The 22,302-nt window shown below is 42.3% G+C and overlaps 1 protein-coding gene across 2 annotated transcripts in view; it reads right to left on the reverse strand.

The window, feature by feature from the left end:
• Positions 1–417: 417 nt before the first annotated feature.
• The window catches only part of PEPD (peptidase D), a 243,908-nt gene continuing 222,023 nt past the window's right edge, over positions 418–22,302 (reverse strand). For both annotated transcript variants that reach the window (XM_075073631.1, XM_075073630.1), the window contains 2 exons: positions 11,434–11,625; positions 418–1,107 (listed from right to left, as the gene is read on the reverse strand). In XM_075073631.1, coding sequence (XP_074929732.1) covers positions 961–1,107; positions 11,434–11,625 — 339 coding nt within the window. In that variant the 3' untranslated portion in view covers positions 418–960. The remainder of the gene's footprint in view (positions 1,108–11,433; positions 11,626–22,302) is intronic.

Below are 22,302 nucleotides of genomic sequence, written 5' to 3' on the forward strand. Positions count from 1 at the left end.
TAATTACACATTTATAGAGCATCAAAGCAAATTTTAAATGGATTCTTTACTATTATCAGATAGCTTTGAAAATCCCACCTGTTCTATAGAGTGTAGTCCATTGCATAACACTCAATTCCTGTAACATAAGACACTCTCTTTATGCTGTTCAGGTGGAATTTGTAAGACTCCAGATCTGTAAACCATGGTACCCGACATTTTAAAGGACAGAGACAGAAACCGACATCTCTCCCTGCCTTTCTGAGCGAAGGGGACATGGCCTGTGTATGAAAATTCAGTGCCCTCAGTACATGGGGAATAAAACGTAGTTAATGAAGTGCCTGAATTTCCAGTGCATACAATGGGTAGAAAGCCCAGATAATTTATGGTAATGGAAGACGGACGTAATGGGAGATGGAAAAAGTGATCTACACAAAGTTATGAACAACTTTCAGGGAGGATTTTTATTAGACATTTACTTCTGTCCATTCCATCAATATCAAGAAAAATGTAGGTGTGTCACTTTTTTAGCCACTCTCAATTAACAAAAAGACTTTGTAATAGTTGTGATATAAATTTCCAAAATAGGATTTCTAAGAATTTTCTTATGATTACAGGCAACATTCAGATAATACAGCTATTTTAAAAAAATAATCACTGCTATCAAAATGCAGATCTGATTGGAAAGATACAGATGAGCAGAGATGTTAAAGATTTATAATTTCAACTGTTCATGCTGTAATACTTTCCAGTTGGCACTTAGTAATATAAATTGTTGATTGCAAGCATAAAGACTTAGAGCTACCTCAAGGTATAGTGCTGAATCCTTCTAACTTCATTTCTAATAAAGTAATCATTCCAGCCTAATGACTTGCCTGATTCAATTTGCTGTGCAGAATTGATACATTTGATTTTCTAAGCCGTGGTGTAAAATCAGAACGATGGCTGGTTAGAGGAAGGCAGCAACCACTGTGGAGTTTACTACTTTTGGCTGGCCAAGGAGTCAAATGACTTGGTGCTGCCTTGGGCTTCTGCCATGAAAGCCTCTATTTCTTCCACAGTACGTGGGACACACGTTAGTAGCTCCATTCCATTGGCTGCCACTGCAATGTCATCCTCAATTCGGACCTGTTACAGAGAACACACAGTTACCAGTATATTCTAGTGTGTTCCAAGAGACACACTAGTAAGCAATGGCAATTGGAGTGTAAAGTACACATTCAACCTGGCTTGGTTTAGATGAACAAGACTTGATGAGCACCAGAACTTCCCACTACTAGGAGAGAGGCACAGAAGTCCATTAGGGTGGAAATTGCCCCTTTGCAGGTGTCCACGCTAGTCTCTCAGGTTCACTTAAAGCCAGCAGGCAAAGGGAAGGAGTCTATCTGCACCAGGGCCAGTGCAACCATTTAGGCGGCATAGGCAGATTTGGGGGCCGGCATTTTCTTTGGCAGCAACCGTGGCAGCTGGAAGGAGCTGAGGCTGGGGAGCGCAAGGAGGGCTGCCTGCAGCAAGTAAGGGTGGGGGGCGGCATGCAGGGGAACTCCCTGCCCCGCCTCCTCCCTGAGCACCCCGTAGCTGCTTCACTTCTCCCGCCTCTCAGGCATGCGATGCCAACCAGCTTAGATGCCGCAAGCTTGGGAGGCGGGAAAAGTGAAGCAGCGACGATGTGCTTGGGGAGGAGGCAGGGCAGAGGTGAGCTGCTTCACTTCTCCTGCCTCCCAGGCTTGCGGTGCCAATCAGCTTAGGCGCCACAAGCCTGGGAGGCAGGAGAAGTGAAGCAGCCACAGCATGCTCGGGGTGCTCATGCACGGAGCAAGGGTGAGCTGGGGCGGGGGGAGGATGCCTCAGGGCGGAGGGGGAGAGCTGCTGTGGGAGGGGGGCACCTCAGGGCAGAGAGGGGGAGGGCGCAAGGTGGAAGTTTCGCCTAGGGGCGAAACATCCTTGCATCGGCCCTGATCTGCACTTGGTGTGCCAGGTACCAGGAAGAGACCTTATATGTATCCAAGAAACCCAAAACCTCAGGCACAGGGGGCAGCAAGGGAATCAGGCAAACCCTTTCCCTGGTTCCTCTGGCACTTCTCCAGCTCACAATCCATTTACTCTAACTATGCTGGGGCCAGATTTGCCCGAGTATGGTGCCATTCAAATGCTGACCCATTTGTATCTAGAGCAGCCATGCTGTTGTGCTGGATCTAATTGTCTTTTTCACTTTACATCATGTTGTCTTTTTTTTTTTAAAAGTATGATTAGCTCCACAATAAATTACACGTACCTGACACTGTTTCTAGCAAACCACTGAACTTTGACCTGACAAAGTCTTACAGCAGCTTTTACTCCAGCATTACTTTTAACAAACAGGATCATTTACACTTTAAGGTTGGGTAAGAAAGTAGCAGGGTTTTTTTCTTAGCATTTCCAGCCCTTGTTCTGCTAAAATGAAAAGCCTGTACCATTTTCTGTGTAGCTTTAATTTCCCATATCTCTTTTTACCGGGAAATATGCCTACACAGTCATTCCTGTTATCTTATCAGAAAAATGCTAGTAAGTCACTAAGCTGCAATAAAAGCAATTTTAGTAAGGTGTCAATCCAAGAGAACACAAACCAGGGTGACTCCCACCTTACAGTGGCTTTAATTGTTTCTGACCTCTTGACATTTTAAACTAAAAATAAAGCTGGTTAACATTTGTACTTCTGCTTGCAAAATAATCCATTTGTTCAAACAAAATGAGTCATCTAGACATATTAAACCGTTTATGATTCTTTGCCAGATTATTTCTTTTACATAGTATCAAGTAAAGTGTATTATAAAGCAGAATTAAATAAACTGTTGAGTTCACACAGCTGTAAAATGAAAGGATGTGACTCTCCTCTCTTTTCTCTGTATTTTCTGAAAAGCATGCATTTGGAACTCCACAAGACAAGTAGATGACATGGCATGAGCAAGTGCATGCACCTGAGAAAGATTTTTATTTTATTGTTCTTGAAATCATTAGTGGATCAGAAGACTAAAACGCAAGCAAAAGAATCCTAAACATTGCCATGTGATCTTTGAAAAAGCTGGCTGGTCAAGGAGACTAGGATTGGGTGATGGTAAAACTGGGAACCAGTGAAGGAAATGGGGGTGGAGACTTGGAACCAGTTGCCAAGGATGGGGAGGGTAGAACTGGGACTGACTGAACACAGACTTGGACAAAGAATCAGGGTGGGGGGAGGAGAGACTGAGCTAGGATGAGGTGCCAGGAAGGAAGACTAGGTCTGGGACCCGTAGTGGGAGAGGGGAAGAAAGAAGGGATGGAGAGAGAGAGATTGGATGAGGAGCCAGAAGGGGAAGACAAGAACTGGCTGGGCAAGAAGCCTGAGGAGTGGAGACTGGGACTGGGTAGGCAAGGAGAATGAGATAGGGACAAGGAACCAGGGCAGGTTTGAGGGGACAGGGCAGAACAGGTCAAACTTGCCCCCCCCCCTTTTTTTGTTTTTTGAGGAGGGAGGGAGAGAAAACAGGCAGAAGAGCCTATATGCACTAGAGAACACTCCCCTCCAGAACCTGGAACAGAACCTAAGATTCCTGAGTCTCACCATTCCTCTGCTGTCGCAAATATCAGTGAAATCTACAACAAAATGTGTGTTTCATCCTATTCCAGTGATGGTCCACACAGAGGATGACAACCTACTACTACAATCACTTACTTTATTGGCTCATGTGGCAGAGGTCTGAGTGGTGGATCTAAAGGTTGCAATGCTACTGATGACCCACATGAGTTTCAATATGCTGCCACAGGATGGAATTTGGTTTTTTAGTTTTCTTTTTTAAAAACCTAGGAAATTACACACACACATACACACACACACACACACTATGTCGAGGACATTAAGACTGCAAAATCAAACACTCAAAAATTAGTTGCTTGTGCAACCTTAATTCAGATTCTTTGTCACATGTACAGTAAATTGCAGGTGACTGGCTTTCAGTTACATGTCTTGCTTTTGGATACATTGTACAACAATCCTCTAAGCATCTTTGGGTTTTTATACACAAAATGACTTGTTTCAGAAATATTTCTGGAGAGGCAAAGTGACCAGTAATGTAGGCATTGTCCTTCAAACAGCACTCTCCTATCAAGTGTGGTGGCATGACCTATTTAAATAGATAAGATTGCACAATTGTGTAACTCCAGCAGCAGACCTTCACGGGGTTGACTCAATGGACCAAATCCTGCCCGCAGCAGCAGTCTCATGGGTAAAGCCAAGGACATGATGTGGGTTAAATAGTTTTCATCAGCTAAATATGTAACCAGCTTAATACACTGTTTTCCAGACTCACTAATATAGTGAGGTGCTCTGGGCTGGATGTCCTGTGTTGTCTGCCAAGTGAAGGGTGCTGTCACACATATCTAGTTCTCGCTAGAATATGTTAAAGCTTCTGAGGCTCTAAAAACACAGTTCTGATTCACATATACAGTTAAACAAACAGTTCAGGTTAACATTATGTCAGACCCCAGACATGGTTAGAAAAGTCACATGGGATACAGCTGCTGGGAGTCCTGCCTGTGAAACGATGGAAAAATATGGCTCATAGAACCTACTATGCAAATTAAATTAGCATAAACACTGCAGTCAGATTAAAGGAACTGAGTGTCTGCCTTGAGAAGTTTGAGATGGCACTCTGGAGAAGCAGATGGACAGAGGTAAGGGGAGGGATTCTGATGCCTTCCACTGACACACACCAGCATATTTGTTATTTTTAAGGTTACAAGTTTATCACACAAGAAACGTGTATGTTTACACCAAATGGCAACAGAGCACTGAATAGTCTGCAGTAGTCATTTCTTATAGATATATTTCTTATAGATAGTATAGTCTAGTGTAAGCAGAGTCAGGATGAGCTGTACCCTGACATCTGGTGGTGAAGTATGGGAAGTGTGGAAAGAATGTCTGGAATGCGAAATCTCAAATATTTGCATAGGCACGCCTGCCCCATCCCAGACTGCCGAGCTGTGGACGCTTTGTTGACAGAAATGACTCAACCTCATTGGGTGGTATTTGCTAGACAAGGAATGGGTTCCAAACCCTTGAATGGAGAGAGGTGGGGGGACAGGTATTTGTGCTGTGTGCAGGCTCCGATTGTGAGCTAGAAGCACCAGTACACCCCCTCCTCTCTCCACTGTGAATGTCAAGGTTGATTTTTTATTCCCTTAAAGATCTAGATACAGGTTGCTGAGCTGAACTCACTTTGGGCTAATGGTGCCACTACCAGGCTCCACCTACTATGTGCTGAGATCACTAAGAGCTGAAATCACAAAGAGCTGAAATTACTGAGTCTGGGCACTGGTACTGTTAACTAGTGGGGAGCTGAAGCTATACTGTGGAACAGAGCAGCTGGCGGAGTGGAGCAGTTTATGGGGATGCTTGGAGCGGACCACAGGACAGCTGGTGGAGTGAGAGTGGAGTGGCGGCAGAGCGGAGTAGTGTGGGGCGTGTGGAGCAGCCACAGAGCGAGCGGAGCCGACAGTTTGCAGGGACAACTGAGCACTCACGAGGCAGCTGGTGGAGTGAGAGCAGTTTGTGAGGATGGCGGAGGAGCAAGTGGAGCAGCTGGTAAGGCGGAACAGTTCGTGGAGAAGCAGAAGCAGAACCACAGAGAGGCGGGCAGTTGGCCCTGGACCACGTAAGGTGCCCCTTTCACCACAGGCTGGGGGGAGGGACCTCTACAGATAGATCTTGAATTCTGGGTGGCATTGACGGAGACTTTTGGTTGTTGGACTTTGGAGTGATTGACTTAAGACCCCCTAAGGGGGAAGGACATTGCAAATGTACTTGGGGGTGGTTATGGTTTGTGTTCTGTCTGTGGTGTTTCTCCAATGGATGCCGCATGATTCCTTCCTTATTAAAAAGATTTCGCTACACTCAGACTCCATGCTTGCGAGAAGGGAAGTATTGCCTCCTAGAGCGTCCAGGAGGGTAGTGTATTAGTGTCCCAGGTCACTGGGTGGGGGCTCGAGCCGGTTATGCCTTGTGTTATTGAAACGGAACCCCTGGATACTGAACCTGGCCCTTGTTGCTGCCAACTCAGAGGGGCAGAAGGGTTACACTAGTATAAAATCCCACCTGCTGAAAATCCAAAGATCAAGACTGCCACATTACTACATTCCAGCATTACTACAGAGTGACACTTCCTCATTATCTCAGCCTGAGCAGTCTCCCCCTCCTGCACACAGCATGTTCTCATTTCAGCCACACTTTCTATCAACGGTCCATTTCTAATTTATAGACAGTTAATAAATTAGTAGCTATCTTCTATGCAAAACCTTTATAAACATGTTTTTCGGACACTATTAAACTTGCATGATGTGAAATATTAAGAAGCAGACAAGCATGTTTGTGATAATGAATCATTTTTCAATCATTACTAGTAACCTGTTTCATTCTGTAACATCCATTTACCACAAACACAGGAAGTGAGCTCAGCCTTATGTAAATTAAAAGTACGTAGAACTACTATTACATTGCTCTGTGAACCAAATAAAAAAGCAATTCAATGCCCCTGTATAGGTGCAAAAAGGAAATTTTTCTGCCTTTTAATTGCGCTTAATGTTTATTTCTGAATTAAACAGTGACATTCTGAAAAATAATACCATAACATTAGCATGTTTTCAAGGTCTTGGAATATGTAAAGCAATTTGCTTTTAAATGAGAACGATTTGCAAATCTAAGCAGGAAATAAATTTAAAAATCTATTTAAAATTCAGTTGTGATTCAGTGTTTTTACAGACAGACATACAGAGTTTACACATGCTAATTTGGTTGCTAGCTCAATGAACAACTAATGCTATGGGGCAATATGAAGCCTGAGCAGAGACTGAACATAATAGGTCAAAATCAGATGGATGGTTTTGCCGAGTTTTAGAGAAAACATCACACGAACAGCCTAGATCAGTAATCAGCTTATGAGAAATGGAAATCTCAAACCCCAGTACATGTGAAAGATAAGCTCAGAGGATACTGTTTAAAGCTAGGGTATCAGCCTTCCACTTTCCCTTGGGGAAACCAGCCACTTTTCCTGCACGATAAATAAAACCACACTGGACTTTCTAAATTGGACAATCATTTGTATGATGGAAGCATCTAGAGGACCCAGATGAGACTGGTGCCACGTTGTATTATACACTGTACAAATATCTGATAAGAGACAGTCCTTGCCCCACCTAACTTACAATCCAAATAGACAGGACAAAGGACACGAGAAAGAAAAATCATCTTAATTTTACAAGTGGGGAACTAAGGGACAAAGAAAGAAAGTGACTTGCCTAAGTTCACACTGGAAGTCTGTGGCAGAACAAGGAATTGAACCCAGGTTTCCTGAGTCCCAGTCTAGTATTTTACACTCTAGATCATCCTTACTCTCCAAAGTGGCACAATTAATAATATAGACTTTAACTTCTTGCCTACCTCCAGGAAAATAGCGATCAAAGAAATCCATTTTTGACCCCAAATCAGATCATTAAGTCTGAGCACATTAGTTGCACCCATAAAGTGTGCATGAACCTGTCACACACATGGGTCATTTGGACATCTATGTATAGGACTTGCATATGTGCACTCATTTTCCAGGTGCAGTTTAGGCTCCCAGGGCCAGATTAACCTTTTGTGGGCCCAGCGCCGAACATATTTGTGGGCCCCCTTGGAGGCAATGGAGCATGGGGTGGGGAGGTCAGTCCTCGGAGCAAGGGGCCAGCAAGAGGCAATGGGGTATGGTATGGCAGGGGAGGCCCTGCCCCGCCCAGCGCGAGGGCACTATTTACAAACTGGCAGTTGCCAGAGGCACAGTCACTGGCCCTGTGCTGCCAGCGTGTCCCTTCCCCTCAGGTTGCCTGACCTCACAGCACCCCCCCAACTCCCTATAGCCAGAGGCTTCTTGGACCCACTATTCCCAGAGCCCCCCCAGACCCAGTGCCCTACACACCATCCACCCTCCACTGATCCCCCACACCCTAGTGCCCCAACACACACACAGATCTTCTCTGCCCCTTCACAGCCCAGGACCTGCCCAGACCCACTCCCCCATGCCCTGTCTCCTGGGAGATGACTGTGTCTGCTGGGCTGAGCCGGCAGCGCAGCCAGGGCTGGTCCCAGGGCTGGAAATCACTCCGGCCCCTCGGGAGTGGCGTGATCAGCCAGGCCAGGACCTGCCCCAGCTGGGGTCCCTCAAGACGCACTTGCCTGGAGGGGCCCAGCGAAGCCCTCCACACTGTTCCTCCCACACATACACACCTGGGGCCCCACAGGTGAAGGGAAGCAGAGACTGCCCAGAGCTGGAGGTGCACTGGGGTCTGGCCAGGGGGCTGAGAACAGCAGGGGGTGTGGCAGAGAGGAGCCCTTGACCAGCCAGTGGGCAGGCTGAGAGGATCAAGTGGTGGGAGGGGGGAGCCAGCAGGGTCTCGGGGCACAGTGCAAGTGGAGCAGGCCGGGGCCCCTTCTGAGCATGGTCCCAGCTTCATGGAGCCACTGTAAACTTGGCACTGGGCACCCACATTGGAGCTCTGTGTTGTCTCTTCTTTCTTACTTTGTCCTGGAGCTTTACTTGCATTCTGCTTCCTCTCTTTGGCCAACCCTAAGCATTAGTGGTTAGAATAAAGGCCACAAGCCTTCCTCTCCAATTCTTTCTGTTCTCAACAGTGAAAAGACTAACAAAGGCTCAGGTTCTCTACCAGCTGGGATGGGTGGGGATGAGAGAGAGGTTGTTCCTGCATTTCTATGCTCCACCATGCTGCCTGGGAGACAATAATTCCCAGTGGTGGGTCCTCTCCTATGGAAATTGCTCCTGCCAGAAATATGTCTAAGCCTTCAACTGAGCACGTTTAGAGTGCGATGAAGCATGCGTGAAAGTTGTTCAACAGTTTCACTACTTAAAATCTCCACAGAAAACAGCGCTGGGTGCTGAACAGTTTTGAAAGTCTGGCCACTTATTTACACGCTCACTGCAGGTTCTGGAATCTCCTGTCTCCTACTGGCTAAGTTACGCTTTGCAGCATTAAATTAGGGAATTTGCTTCCTTTTTTGGGATCGTTTTTTGCTATTCAGTTTAAGTCTTGTAAAGTAAAGCCAGACACTATAGTGATGAGCCTCATACATTATCATAAATTATTGGTACAGCAGACAACTTTCTGAGATCTTTCTGGTTTGCAGAGGATAATCCTCCTGAAATGTGTTTGGAAGCGATATTAATTCAGCTTGTATAAATGAAAATAAACTAGAATGCAGTTACTGAGAACTAAGTAACATTCACTGGAGATTATCTTTCATCTCCCAGGACTCATGTTAAGAGCCAGAGTTACAAGGATCGTCAAGGTATTTTTATTGTATTACTTTTAAACTTTGCTGTAAAATTTAGATGTATTTCAGTTTTAGAAACTTATTTCAATTTTTTTTCCTGGACAGAATTAAATGACGCCAGCTAGCTGTGTTTGTTTTGTTATTTTAAATAATAAGTGAGGATTAGAAACTGAGGTTGGTAGTCCTTTCCTATGCACCAATCCCCTTGGCAAATTCAGAGGCCCAATCCAGTTCTTCTTAGATGGAAATAGCAGTCATCATTAAGGGAGATAAAGCAAAAATTATGGAAGGGATTGGATTCTGGGGGCTCATGGAACCCCCTGGAAGGAAACATTTACAGTTCAACACATGAAGAGTGAGTTAGTCGGGCAACAACTTAGCAACACTGGGCTCATGGATACAAGCAGAAAATGGACTGTTCTACTCCAAACACACACAACGGGAGCCCATGTATCCCCCCACATGCTCTGTCCTGCAGAATTAAAACGCAAACATGTGTTCCTCCTTTGGGGTGTTTGCACCAATACAGTGAATAATTGGGGGTTTACCTGAATATTTCCAAGGTAAGAGCGCCAGGATTCAATCCAACTACTAAATGGTTCCCAAAGTCTGTTCTTGGGATAAGTAACAAAAACCCAGCCTACTTTTATGGTGGTGGTGAACTGGGACAGGGTGTCTACAGTGTCCCTTTAAAACAGGTTTAAGGGTCAAATACAGTATGACACGCTCAAAGTTAGAAAATGTAGAGTTAAACATAACACACTCCTTTCATTCACCAGGATCATGACTGGCTGGCAAGTACTGACAAAAGAAATAACAAGGTAAGATAACATCCCAAATTACACACCAGAGGGTAAAGTCCCACATCGTGTGATAAGATTATATACTTTGGAGATAGTACTTTTAAAGCCAGTTGTATAGTAGATTGGATGACTCAGAGGATTGGTAATGGAATATGGAACCTTTTGTTTCTAGGTTGGCGGTTCAAAGCCAGCTCAGATCAACAGTGGTGAAGCTGTTACTAGCAGATGACTGTTTGGTGGATTATGAAAAATTAGTTGGTGATAGCAATACTGACAATTCCTAAATCACCACCACAGTTGCCACTAACTGTTGTCCTTGCTGAGAGTCTCAGCAGACAAGCCAAGGAGTGCCGGCTGAACTAAAAGCCTCTCCACCAATTAAGGGATATACTGACAAGGGAAAGCTCTAATTCCTACTGCTTGTGTTGTTTCTTGACTGTGGAAGAACACAGGATTTACAGTCTTCAGAGTGTTAATCTGACACCTTTCAAAAATGCTAATTTTGCTAACGAGAAAAAGTATCTGAAGGCATCTAACTGGTTAAACGTTCTAGAGTGAAGTTAGTGAGGTGAGAAGTGTCACAGATACCATGATGGGAATGAGTCCCTCTGCTTATTCACATACACACCAGCCATTAGGATGTAAATGATAATTTGGGGTCATTAGTGGTGCAAGACTCATACCCCATAGCCTCTATTCTGAGACAGCCATCCTCCTCCATGCACAATCTGCCAGGTAGGCCTTGCAATATGGAGCCTGAGCAGCCAAGGTCAAACTTACATGCTCATGAAAACCCTGAACTTCTCTATGTAGCATCTCTCCATTCTTGGTGCGCAGGTTTCAGGACAACTATAATTTGCTCAAGTACTTTTTCAGTTCTTTACTAATGCCACGCTGGATTAAGGAACACAAGGCTTTCCTTCCATAGCAGAAGTGAACACTTCTCTTTGTGTTGCTGGCTTGAGGAGAAACTAAGTCAGCAATATGAACCTTAGTATGTTGTTTCATAATGTACAAGTTTCTTTGCCTCGCCCTGTAGACATGCCACCTATTTAACATGCACCCAGTTAGTGATGGAGGAGAGTACTTCTATCAGTGAAGAAAATGGGCCTCCAGTTAATCTGAGGTGAATGAGTTAAAGAACGAATTTAGAAAGCATGCAGTTGGGCTGAGGGATTCAATTGACAAAGTGCCCTCTACAGAAGTAGTTTCCTTCATAATGTATTACATTTTCTAAAACAAAATTTCTTCCTGCATATGAAAAGACAAAGCCAAAAATCTGCCAGAACCATTATCTAACCCAGTGAAGTTACTCACCCCACCAAAACTTCGAAAACGCTGCAGGACTTCATTATTGATGAAACAAGACTGTGAAGGATCATTGAGTGCTTGGTCCAACAGGTGGTCAATAAAGTAAATGCCTGGTTCCACAGTCAGCACCATGCCTTCCTTAAGAATGCGGGCAGTTCTCAAACTTTTGAGGCCTGGCAGGTCAATGCGCTCAACTCCCTAGGAAAGAAGCATTTGTTTTAAATGGCAGAAAAATAAACCCACAGTTAGCCTTTTATTATAACTCTTCTGTGTTGAGTCCTCTAAGGACATATGAAAACCCAGAAAAGCTAGGAATGGAGTTGGAAGTGGAGGACTGAAATAATACAATACAACCATCTCTGTCTTAACTTTCACATCCATTTGCACTTCAAACAAATAGATTCACAGCTTTAAATTCAGCTGTGTAAACAGAGCCTTTTTTCCACTGTGTAAATGCTGGCTCACCATTTTACTTGGTATTGAACTCCCACCTTGTTTACCTCTTTAGAAAAATAAAAACTATTTGTATTATTTCTCCCCCCTGCACCCTTTCTAAAGCATTTCCAATGTAACATTTTAAAATAAGTTACAGATCTTGAAAAACAGGCCCATTTTATTGCTGAAGAAATTGAATTATGGAGCATGAGACAATTCTCTAAGGTTATGCAATATCCTTATTGAATGTTATTAAAATGCATGTATGACCGTGATTCAAAAAGCAGTGAGTCTACAACAGTTCTCACCTTGAGTGACTTCACAACGGCAGTCCATTTGGAACTAGATTTTTTCAGATTCAGACTTTCAGGCAACAGGGGACTGACTGATTTTACTGAAAACATAGTCGAAACAATCAAGTTCTGACAAGTAAAACAATCTCTTCTTTCCAAGAGTTGGTGAAATACAATGATACATGAAGACATGCTTAATCAAGAAATTAGAAACATTGCAGAGAGTGGTTGAGGATATTAATAACCTTCCCCAAAACGTGCCAGGTATTGCAACACTTGAATAAAAATAAATCCCACTCTCTTCAATTAAAAACATCCAAATCCTTCATGTCTTCAGCACAGTTTCAGCAGCAAAATATTGTGATGACCAATATATGGATCATAGGGCTGCAACCCTGCTAGCACTGACATATGTAAAGTTAAGAACCTGTATTTCCACTGAAGCCAACGGGACTACTCATGTGAGTAGAGTCAAGCATGAATGGAAGTGTTTGCAGGATAAGGATATTCTCTTCTCTAGTCTTCACAGAGCTTTGCTAATTCATCCCTTAAAGCTAACATCCTTGTCCACAGTGGGCTTGGAACTGTTAGTACAGCTATTCATAATGGTGAAGTGAACACTTCCTTTCTCCAGGTATTAAGCAGGTTTCCTCTCCAGTAACCTCAGCCTTTGTCAGCTGAGGGGCAGAGTCTAGGCATAAAAGTGAACCAAGGTATGTCAGGTGGCAGAATGAGGGGCCTGAATCAGCCATATTTTAGTTTTCAGTGAACTGTCCCCTTTCAAAGTGTATAATACTCACATTACCTCTATTTGCTCAAAAGCTCTGATTTTCAGTTCAGAGGAAGATTATTTCTCATCAATACTAAATGGCAATTTCAAGCAATAAAGTTTCTTTTATTTTTGCCAGTCACTTAAATTGTATTTGGGGTTTCCCGTTTTAGGTATTTAGTCTCTTCTCACGTATGATGTCTACCCTGGACAATATTTTCAAAGGTGGGTGCGTAATCCATATTTAAGCAGCTAAAAGAATGGCCTGATTTTCAGATGTGATTTTCACCTCTATCACTGATTTCAGTGGCAATTGTGGGTACTGCAGCCTCTGAAAATAAGGCCACTGTTATTTAGGAATCGTGTTTTGAACATTTCCAGTGTATATTTGATAAACCCAGTCTTGTTTGTTTGCTTTTGTGAGTTTTGATCAGGATTTTAGGATTATTATTCACCAGGTTTAATCTAAAAGAGGGCAGCTCAGATGTAATCATCTTGCTGAGCTATGATTGGGAGACAATCACTATTTAGAATTTGTATATGTCTTAAATGCTGAAATGATCAATATGTTACTTATTTAAGTTCTATTTATAATTGAACAGAGATGGAGCATCTTTCCTTCATTGCTGTCCTGTGAGCAATGTCATCTTGGTCTCATTTTGTGATGCTTAAAGCCAAGGACATAAGGGCATCCAGTTTTGTGGATTCATCTCTTTTATGCGCTGTAAAGAATTAGATTAGTAGAGGGGCCTTTTGGAGATTTTACAAATATATCTAAGCAGCTTTATATAAACTTCCCCTGAACTAACACATCATATTTGACTTATCTCTCCAATTTTGGTTTTAAATTCCTTTTTGCAAATCATTCCAAGTCATTTGCTAGATAAATTGATATACAATGAAATAACCCAGATGCCAAAAAAAACTCTGAAGGCATCATTGACACTGTTTTTGTAATTATTACTTTCCACTTAAAACAAATGAGATGAGACACATTTTCTTATAAAAAAGTATTGGTGATCACTGGTAAGATCTCTAAGTTCAGCTTTTAGAACAAGGCACAGATGCTTTATCTGTCCTGCTTGCAGTCAAATACTGCTTTTAACACTTCCTCCCCAGAGATGACAAATGTTTGCTATCAATACGCACAAAGTAATTTACAACTGCTCTGGTGGCAATCTGCTGTTTCTGACAGCAAAGTATTTTTGCTCTAAGTTCCAGTCCCAGGTTCTTTGGATTTTAGTAGCGGCTGGGGACGTGGTTATGCGGTAAAGCTAAATTTGTGCAACAAACTGTCATGGGAGATAAACTCCAGCAGAGAGTAAAGATTGGGGAGATCAGATTTTCAAAGTTACAAGTCAGGAACCCTGTTGCTGGGGCTGAAGTGGGGGAGTTAAAGGCACTCTTTGGGGGATGGCGGGGCAGCAACGTGTGCACTGGAGGGTTTGGCAATGTGTGAAAGAAAAAGGAAATAAGACCAGTTCCTCCTCTTCCTCTCTCAACCCAAGAGCACCCTCCTTTTCCCATGTGTAAGGCAGAACTAGTTAGTAGCTTATTAGAGGCCTTGCGCGTGGGGAAGGAAAAGAGGCAGGGTATCAATATGTGACAGGCTAGGGTGGAAGAGATCTCGCTGTCTCTCTAGGTACATTCAGGGTATGTCTACATCACAACTGGAAGTGTGATTGCAGCTGGGCAGACTTGCCCACATTAGCCGTAATCTAGCTAACGAGTTAAAAAAGGCAGCAAAGACATAGTGGCACAGAGCCTGGCCTGGGCTAGCAACATAGTAAGTACTCTGGGTTCCAGATGCGCTTGTACAACCCATGCCACCATATCTTCACTGATATTTTTAGCCACATTAAGCTAGATTACAATTAGCACAGGTATGCCTATCTCAACTGCAATCCCCATCAATTGCAGTGTAGACATACCCTTATCATGCTCACCACTCTGATATCTGAGTACCTTACACGGTACCTGGTTTTTTAGACATACTAGCACTCATCTCATTCGTTATCAAATTCATCAGTTCAGGTGGCTGGCAGCTTCTCTGAGCGTGTCTACACTGCAATTAAAAACTCGCAGCTGGTCTGTGCTTGCCGGGCTTGTGGGGCCCAGGTTAAGGGACTGTTTAATTGCGGTGTAGACATTCAGGCTTGGACTTCAGCCCGAGCTCTGGGACCCTCCCACTTCGCAGCCCAAGGTCTACACCCCAATTAAACAGACATTTAGCTCAAGCCTGGTTTTTAATTGCAGTGTAGACATATCCTTTAAGTGCAGAGTCTGCTCAGGCTATTTACAAAAACTGGGCTAGACCAACTCTTTTCTGTAAAACTGGCAGGGTCCCTGGTGCAGGCCTGAAAATAGGAATATTGCTGTTTCCAGGGCCATCCTACTAAAGATCATATTGTATTGGGTCCATAACCCGGAGGGCAAAATATGTCCCATTGACCCCAGAATCCTCCATTAGATTTTCTCCCTTTTATAAGTGAAGTTTCCATACAGCATTCTCATCCAAATAACTAACACCTTGAATCAAGCACTGAATACTCTCTATAGCATTGCTGCTTGTTGAGAGCTGAACTGGAGGATCAAAATGAAAGTGCTGCATCACTAGACTTTATTATGTGTATTTCAGTAGTGCCTAGGAGCCCCCGTCATGGATCAAGACCCCATTTTGCTAGGTGCTGTACAAGCAACAAAAAGGCAATCTCTGCCCCAAAGAGAAATGCAGAACAACAGTACAGTAAACATCTTAGCACCATGCACCTCAAAAGGTACATTCAGTGGTATCTTGGGAAGCCTTGCTTTTGAAGAACCGTTTATCTTATTGTACACATCAAACAACAAACAGTATCCAAAACCATAGTCTAGCCCTGTGATTTTATTTCGAAGTTCTATTTGCATTTGAAAATTGGTTCAGGCCCACAGTAAGCACAGATGTATGACACTGTCATTTGCAAGTGTTCTCCTGCCAAGAACATTGGATTCCAATTAATGATTCATGTAAGGTAACAAAAAACAGCAAATCTAGGCAACAAGAACTGTCAAGGGAACAACAGAATTATTATGTAAACTGAGTATTCTACTATGTGATCAAAATAAAAGTTCAAATTAAGATAAGTGGGCAGTAATATGAAATACAGATTTCTTTTGGAATAAAAAGGAAATTCAGAGGTGAAAAAAGACATTGATTATCTCTTAGTAAAAGGATCCAATTAAAACTAAAGGGCGGCCTCGTACATGGACATCTTGCCATCATCAGGAGTCGATAAGAATAAAAATAACAATAATACAGTATCTTATATTTATAACTATTTTTTCAACTAAGGGATCTAAAGTGTTTTATTAACTTAGGGTCCAGTCCTGGTAACATTACCAGATGTAATGCTTATATGTAACTGGGTAATTCCAGTGAGGTTAGTGTCCCCAGTCCGTGGGTCCTCGAGTTGTGTTTGGCACAGGACATGTGTTAGCTGTATCAGCTGCTAATGGCTCCCCAGGGGCCATTATATCAGACAGAGATTGCCCGAGTGTAGAGATGCTTTGGTCACATCCTTCCACAGTTCTCACAGAGAATCCTTATCAGCCTGATTAGGATAGCTCAAAGTGGCTGTAGCAGGGACCAAGATCTGGTCCAATATCACTATTTGTAGTTGTAAACTCCGGGCAATATTCACAGGGCTAGGCTCTTAGACTGTTTCAAACTATACATTGGTACTTTTTCTTATTAAGTTGCCATGGGATCTTTAGCTAGCACAAGTTGTTGGGATCTCAATTTTAGATCACATCCAGTGCACCGCAGTCATGACTATGTTCTCTAATTAAAAATCAAATATTATTTAAATAATCATACTAACAACATTTATATTATACTAAATCTATATTAAAAATAAGAGTTAAGTTGTTCTATCAGTCATCCATTGTTCACACCTATGTCTAATGAGCTCATTTATTGTAGTGGGGGGGGAAAGAGTCCTGAATGGCTAACAATAAAATAAAACCTTGAATTTCATACAATGTGTCTCTTGGTCCTTTCTCCCTAAATCTTTGGTTCTCTTGCTCAGTGAATTAAATAATCTCCAGTTACCATTCTGTCTAGGTTTTTATCGACAGCCCTAGCAGACTCCAGCCAGCTAAAGGAGCTGCTAGTCAACAGAGTTTGAAAATGACAGGAGGTTCGATGAGTACCTGCTTCAAACACCATATAATTCTCCTGGTACTTGGGAGACACAGTTTCCTTTTCTGGAGGATAATATAAATACTTGTCAGAGCTTTTGGGATGCAACTAAAAGTTAACACTAGGGAAACTGAGACCACAATGTAATTTAGCTATTTTTATGTTAAAAAGTTTTTCTTCTTTTCACAGGCACCAAGCTTGGCATGAAGTTTAAACGGCACTCTAAACTTTCCTTGCAATAACTGGAAGAGCATCAGGAAGCAGAATTATCTGTCATTTATTACAAGTAGCACTGGATGTTTGGAGTCAGGTACAGTGGGATTTTAATCTACTCCTGTAACTTGGTTCTGATCTTAACTTCCCATGTCATTTCTGCTTCCCCATTCTCAGATGTCACTAGGTTCTCCTGCTGCCATTATGAAAGTACTGGAAAATACTGAATGTTTTTTTCTATTTCAACAGATTTAATTCAAATCAGGAATGAGAGTAAATGGCAGATACTGAGTGGTAAAATCACCATGTTGGCAGCTACAATATAATCCAGAAAGAATAGGAGAACATTAATACCCAATGTTTTAATACTCAAATGACTTTTTTTTTTTTTTTGTTACAGACAGAGAACATCTGTAGGATATTCTGGGCTTTTTCTTTTGTGGGCCTTTTGTCATTAACATTGATAGGAATTGCCTTTCTAAGAACAAAAACTGGAAACTCACCCCATAGTAATACTTCTTACAGCCTATTTTCTGTATATTGCTTAAAAGATAACTACACCTCTACACCGATATAACGCTGTCCTCGGGAGCCAAAAAATCTTACCGTGTTATAGGTGAAACCGCGTTATATTGAACTTGCTTTGATTCGCCGGAGTGTGCAGCCCTGTCCCCCCCGTAGCACTGCTTTACCGTGTTATATCCAAATTTGTGTTACATCAAGTCATGTTATATTGGGGTAGAGGTGTATATTATCACAATCAGTAAATTGCTCTGAATACACCCACCTATATGTACGTTAGTCCTTGTTTAAAAACAGAGATGGACTGACACTGCAAAATTCAGATCTAAACTCCCCCTCCCAAATGTAAAGGTTTTTTGACTGAGTATTAATTAAAACACAATCAGTTTCCTGATATTCAAATGAAGGGGTAAAGACACTGAGAAGTCAAAGTTTCATAACTTGGTAGGTAAGGGGCTGCATTGTATCAGGAATGAGCTTTCTTCCTTTTCTGTTTATGTTAAAAACCGTTTTTTCTACTACAACCTGTAAATCCAAAAACTTTAGAATAAGCCCTCGCAGAAAAGGCCTTTGGGACTTGATAGAGAATGATAACCAGGGCTGGTGCAAGGATGTTTCGCGCCGTAGGCGAAACTTCCACCTTGCACCCTCCCTACCCCCAACCCCCCACCCTGAGGTGGAGCTCCCCCCATGCGGCAGCTCTTCCCCCCTCGCCCTGAGTCGCCCACACCCCCGCGGCAGCTTCCCACCCCCCACCCTGAGGCACCCCCCGAGCCCCAGCTCACCCCTGCTTCCGTGCAAGAGCACGAGCACCTCGAGCATGCCATGGCTGCTTCACTTCTCCCACCTCCCAGGCTTGCGGTGCCTATGCTGATTGGTGATGCAAGCCTGGGAGGCAGGAGAAGTGAAGTAGCCACGGCGTGCTCGGGGAGGAGGCGGGGCAGAGGTGAGCTGGGGTGTGGAGTTCCCCTGCATGCCGCTCCCACCCCCACTTGCTGCAGGCGGCCCTCCAAGTGCTCCCCTGCCCCAGCTCCCTCCACCTAAATGCCAGCGGCGACCGGGCGGCTGAAGATCTGGCCACTGCGGTCGCTGCCGAAGAAAATGGCATCCCCCAAATCCTAGTGCCCTGGGCGACTGCCTAGGTTGCCTAAATGGTTGCACTGGCCCTGATGACAACTTTTCTCCACATCTGTAGAATTACATAGCCAGGGTATAATATTCCATTCAAATTATATAGGTTGCTTTAAAAGTCTTATAGAAAGGACCTATTCTGTACTAAACACCTTGGTTTTTCAGGCTAATTTTTGTAGAACCTGATTTTTCCATATGGGAAGCCTTTGCAAATTTTCTTCTTTGCAATACTTCTCCTGCTCATTGCCAAGATGGCCCACATTGCAGTATACTGCATAAAAGGGGCTGAATTAAAATGAAAAGATAAAGAAAGAGAAGCGAGTACCTTCTTATCTTCACTCCAGATACACAATTTATTACAGTGATAAGGATGAACTCAGAACTAACCCTACACAAGTGATTATCAAAGGGGAATCATCTTCAAACGAGTGAGCTAATAGTGGCATTCCACACGGATCAGTTCTTGGTCCTATGCTATTTTAACATTTTTATTAATGACCTGAATGAAAACAAAATCATTATTAATATAAAGTTTGCCCATCACACACAAATTGTGGGAGTGATAAATAATGAGGACGACAGGTCCCTGGTACAGAACAATCTGGATCATTTGGTAAGCAGAGTGCACGCAAACAATATGCGTTTTAGTATGGCTAATTGTAAATGTATAAATCTAGGAACAAGGAACATATGCAATTAAGACCAGAGATGTTCAAAGTAAAGATACATTCTACAACCTTTTTTTTTTTTTGTAACTTGAGATGTCCAAGGGACAGCTGTTAACCCAATTTAAAATAACTGATTTGTTATTGCAGAACGCCTTAAAATATACTTAGCGTTTTACAGAGCCTTACAATCAATCAATACAACATGAAATTGAAACACCTCAAGAATCAAGAGACAAGGAATTGGGATTTAAAAGAAAATTTCAATCATGTCTTCCGATGTAAAATGTTTAACATTTTTCAATTGAACAGGCTCAAATCCTCATTTATATCCCATAAGGAATTTACCGAGAAAACAAATGAAAGTTTGTGGGAAAACTGTATCCATGATTAAATACTATGGTTGACGCCAAACCTAATGGAGATTTCATATTCTGAAGTTAGCTTTTTCTGACTAAGGGCCAGATTTTCCTGAAGTACTTAGCATACAGCACTAGGCCCAGATTTTCAAGCCTGCGCAACTCCCATTTAGGACCCTAAATGAAGCAGCCAAATTTTCAAAAGTGTTCAGTATCCAGCAGCTCCCATCAAGAAGTACGCTATTTAGGGCAAGGTTTTCCATGAGAGTGGCTCATTGCAGAGAACTTCTTAAAACCAGGGCACTTATTTAGGTCTTTAAATGGGAGCTGTTAGGTGTTAAATTCTTTTGAAAATCTGGCCATAAATGTAGTTTATATACCACCAACATTGTTTGCCAAAACTAAAAGCTTTTACAAAGCAACAAAAGAAAGATAATATATATATTTTGAACAAAACATTATTTTTATAGGATATTTGCATATATTTTTCAGTGTTGCTGTCAGGGTAAGAAAGTGCTTACTGAATGCTGCATGTGAAAGCTGCTTACTGGAAAAAAATTACTGCCAATTTTGCAAAAACCTGGCTACTAACGAATAACTAATCTAAGATGACAATGTTTGGAATCAGTTTTTGGAACACAGCATACTTTGTGATGGATAGAAATTAGGAAATGAAAAACTTACTGTATTATTCCAAATTTAGCTGTTTATACTTGAAAAATAGTTGAATAATAAGTACTTGGAAAGTTTTTCTTTTTTAAAATAATTTTTAATGCTTTCAAAAATTCTCTCAGCCAAAAGCAAGTAACTTCCTCTTAGCTAATTAGAAAATAGGACAGGATACAGCAAGCATGTGCAAAGCGTGTAATAAACACACAAACAGCATTGTGAAATTCCTCATAAAAGCAGCCTACTTGGTGAATGTTAAACACACCAAAAGAACTTCACAATCTATAAAATAGATTTAAAATGTATCATCTCCTCGTAAGAAAATGAAACATAGCCAAGACTCTTCTTTTAGTTAACATGGACAAGCGGTGTGTTCATGCTGCAGTGTCCAACCGTGTATATTTATAATTTACTTAAGAAAAATACAGTAGAAAGGTTGATGGTTAATTCAGATGTGTGCAGAATTACTTGCATTGATTTCCTGATACAACACTGGTAGTATTATAGCCTAAACTCTGCATAGAATTCACAGACGTTAAAGTGCCTCAAAGATCAAAATTTTAAAAGTTTTCTTCCTTTCCCCAAACTCCCAATCCATCATATTTTCAAAACCAAACTGATTTTGGACCTGTAATTTTACATGCTCAATCATTTGTAGATAGAGTTATCTAGTCATCTGAAATGTGAACATAATAGAAGAATAGTCATACTGGGTCAAAGCAATGGGCCATCTAGCCCAATATCCTTTCTTCCAACAACAGACAGTGCCAGATTTTTCAGAGGGAACAAACAGAATAGAGCAATTATTGAGTGATCCATCCCCTCATTCAGTCCCAGCTTCTGGCAGTGAGAGGTTTAGGGGGACAGCGCACAGGATTGCATCCATCTTGCTGGACCTATCCTCCAGGAACGTATCTAATTCTTTTTGGAACCCAGTTCTATTTTTAGCCTTCACAACATCCCCTGGCAATGAGTTCCACAGGTTGACTGCACATAGCATGAAGAAGTACTTCCTTGTTTTTGTTTTAAGCTTGCTGCCTCTAAATTTCATTGGGTGACCTCTGCTTCTTATGTTATATGAAGGAGTAAATAGCACTCCCTTATTCACTTTCTTCACACCATTCATGATTTTATAAGTCTCTGCCATATCCCCCACCTTAGGATTCTCTTTTCTAAGAGCTAGTCTATTCTACCGCAGTAAATCGATCTAAGTTATGCGAATAACGTAACTGAAGTCGATGTAGTTAGATCCACTTACCGCGGTGGCTACATTGTGCCATGTCGACAGGAGAGTGTCTCTTGTCAACTTCCCTTATGCTTCTCGGGGGATGGGAGTACACAAATCGATGGGAGAGTGCTCACCCATGGATTTAGCGTGTCTTCACCAAATCCGCTAAATCAACATTGATTGGCATGACATGCATTGACTGCAGCAGTGCCAATCTACCAGTGCCCTAAAATGAACAGTCCTAGTCCTTTTAATCTCTCCTTACATGAAACCTGCTCCATATCCCTCCATACCCCAGTTTTGTTGCCCTTCTCTGTACTTTTTCCAATTCTAATATATCTTTTTTGAGCTGGGCTGTTCAGAACTGCATGCAGTATTCAAGATGTGGGTGTACCATGGATTTATATGGTG

This window comes from Chelonoidis abingdonii, chromosome 19, assembly GCF_003597395.2.
Source record: "Chelonoidis abingdonii isolate Lonesome George chromosome 19, CheloAbing_2.0, whole genome shotgun sequence".
Classification (NCBI taxonomy): Eukaryota; Metazoa; Chordata; order Testudines; family Testudinidae; genus Chelonoidis; species Chelonoidis abingdonii.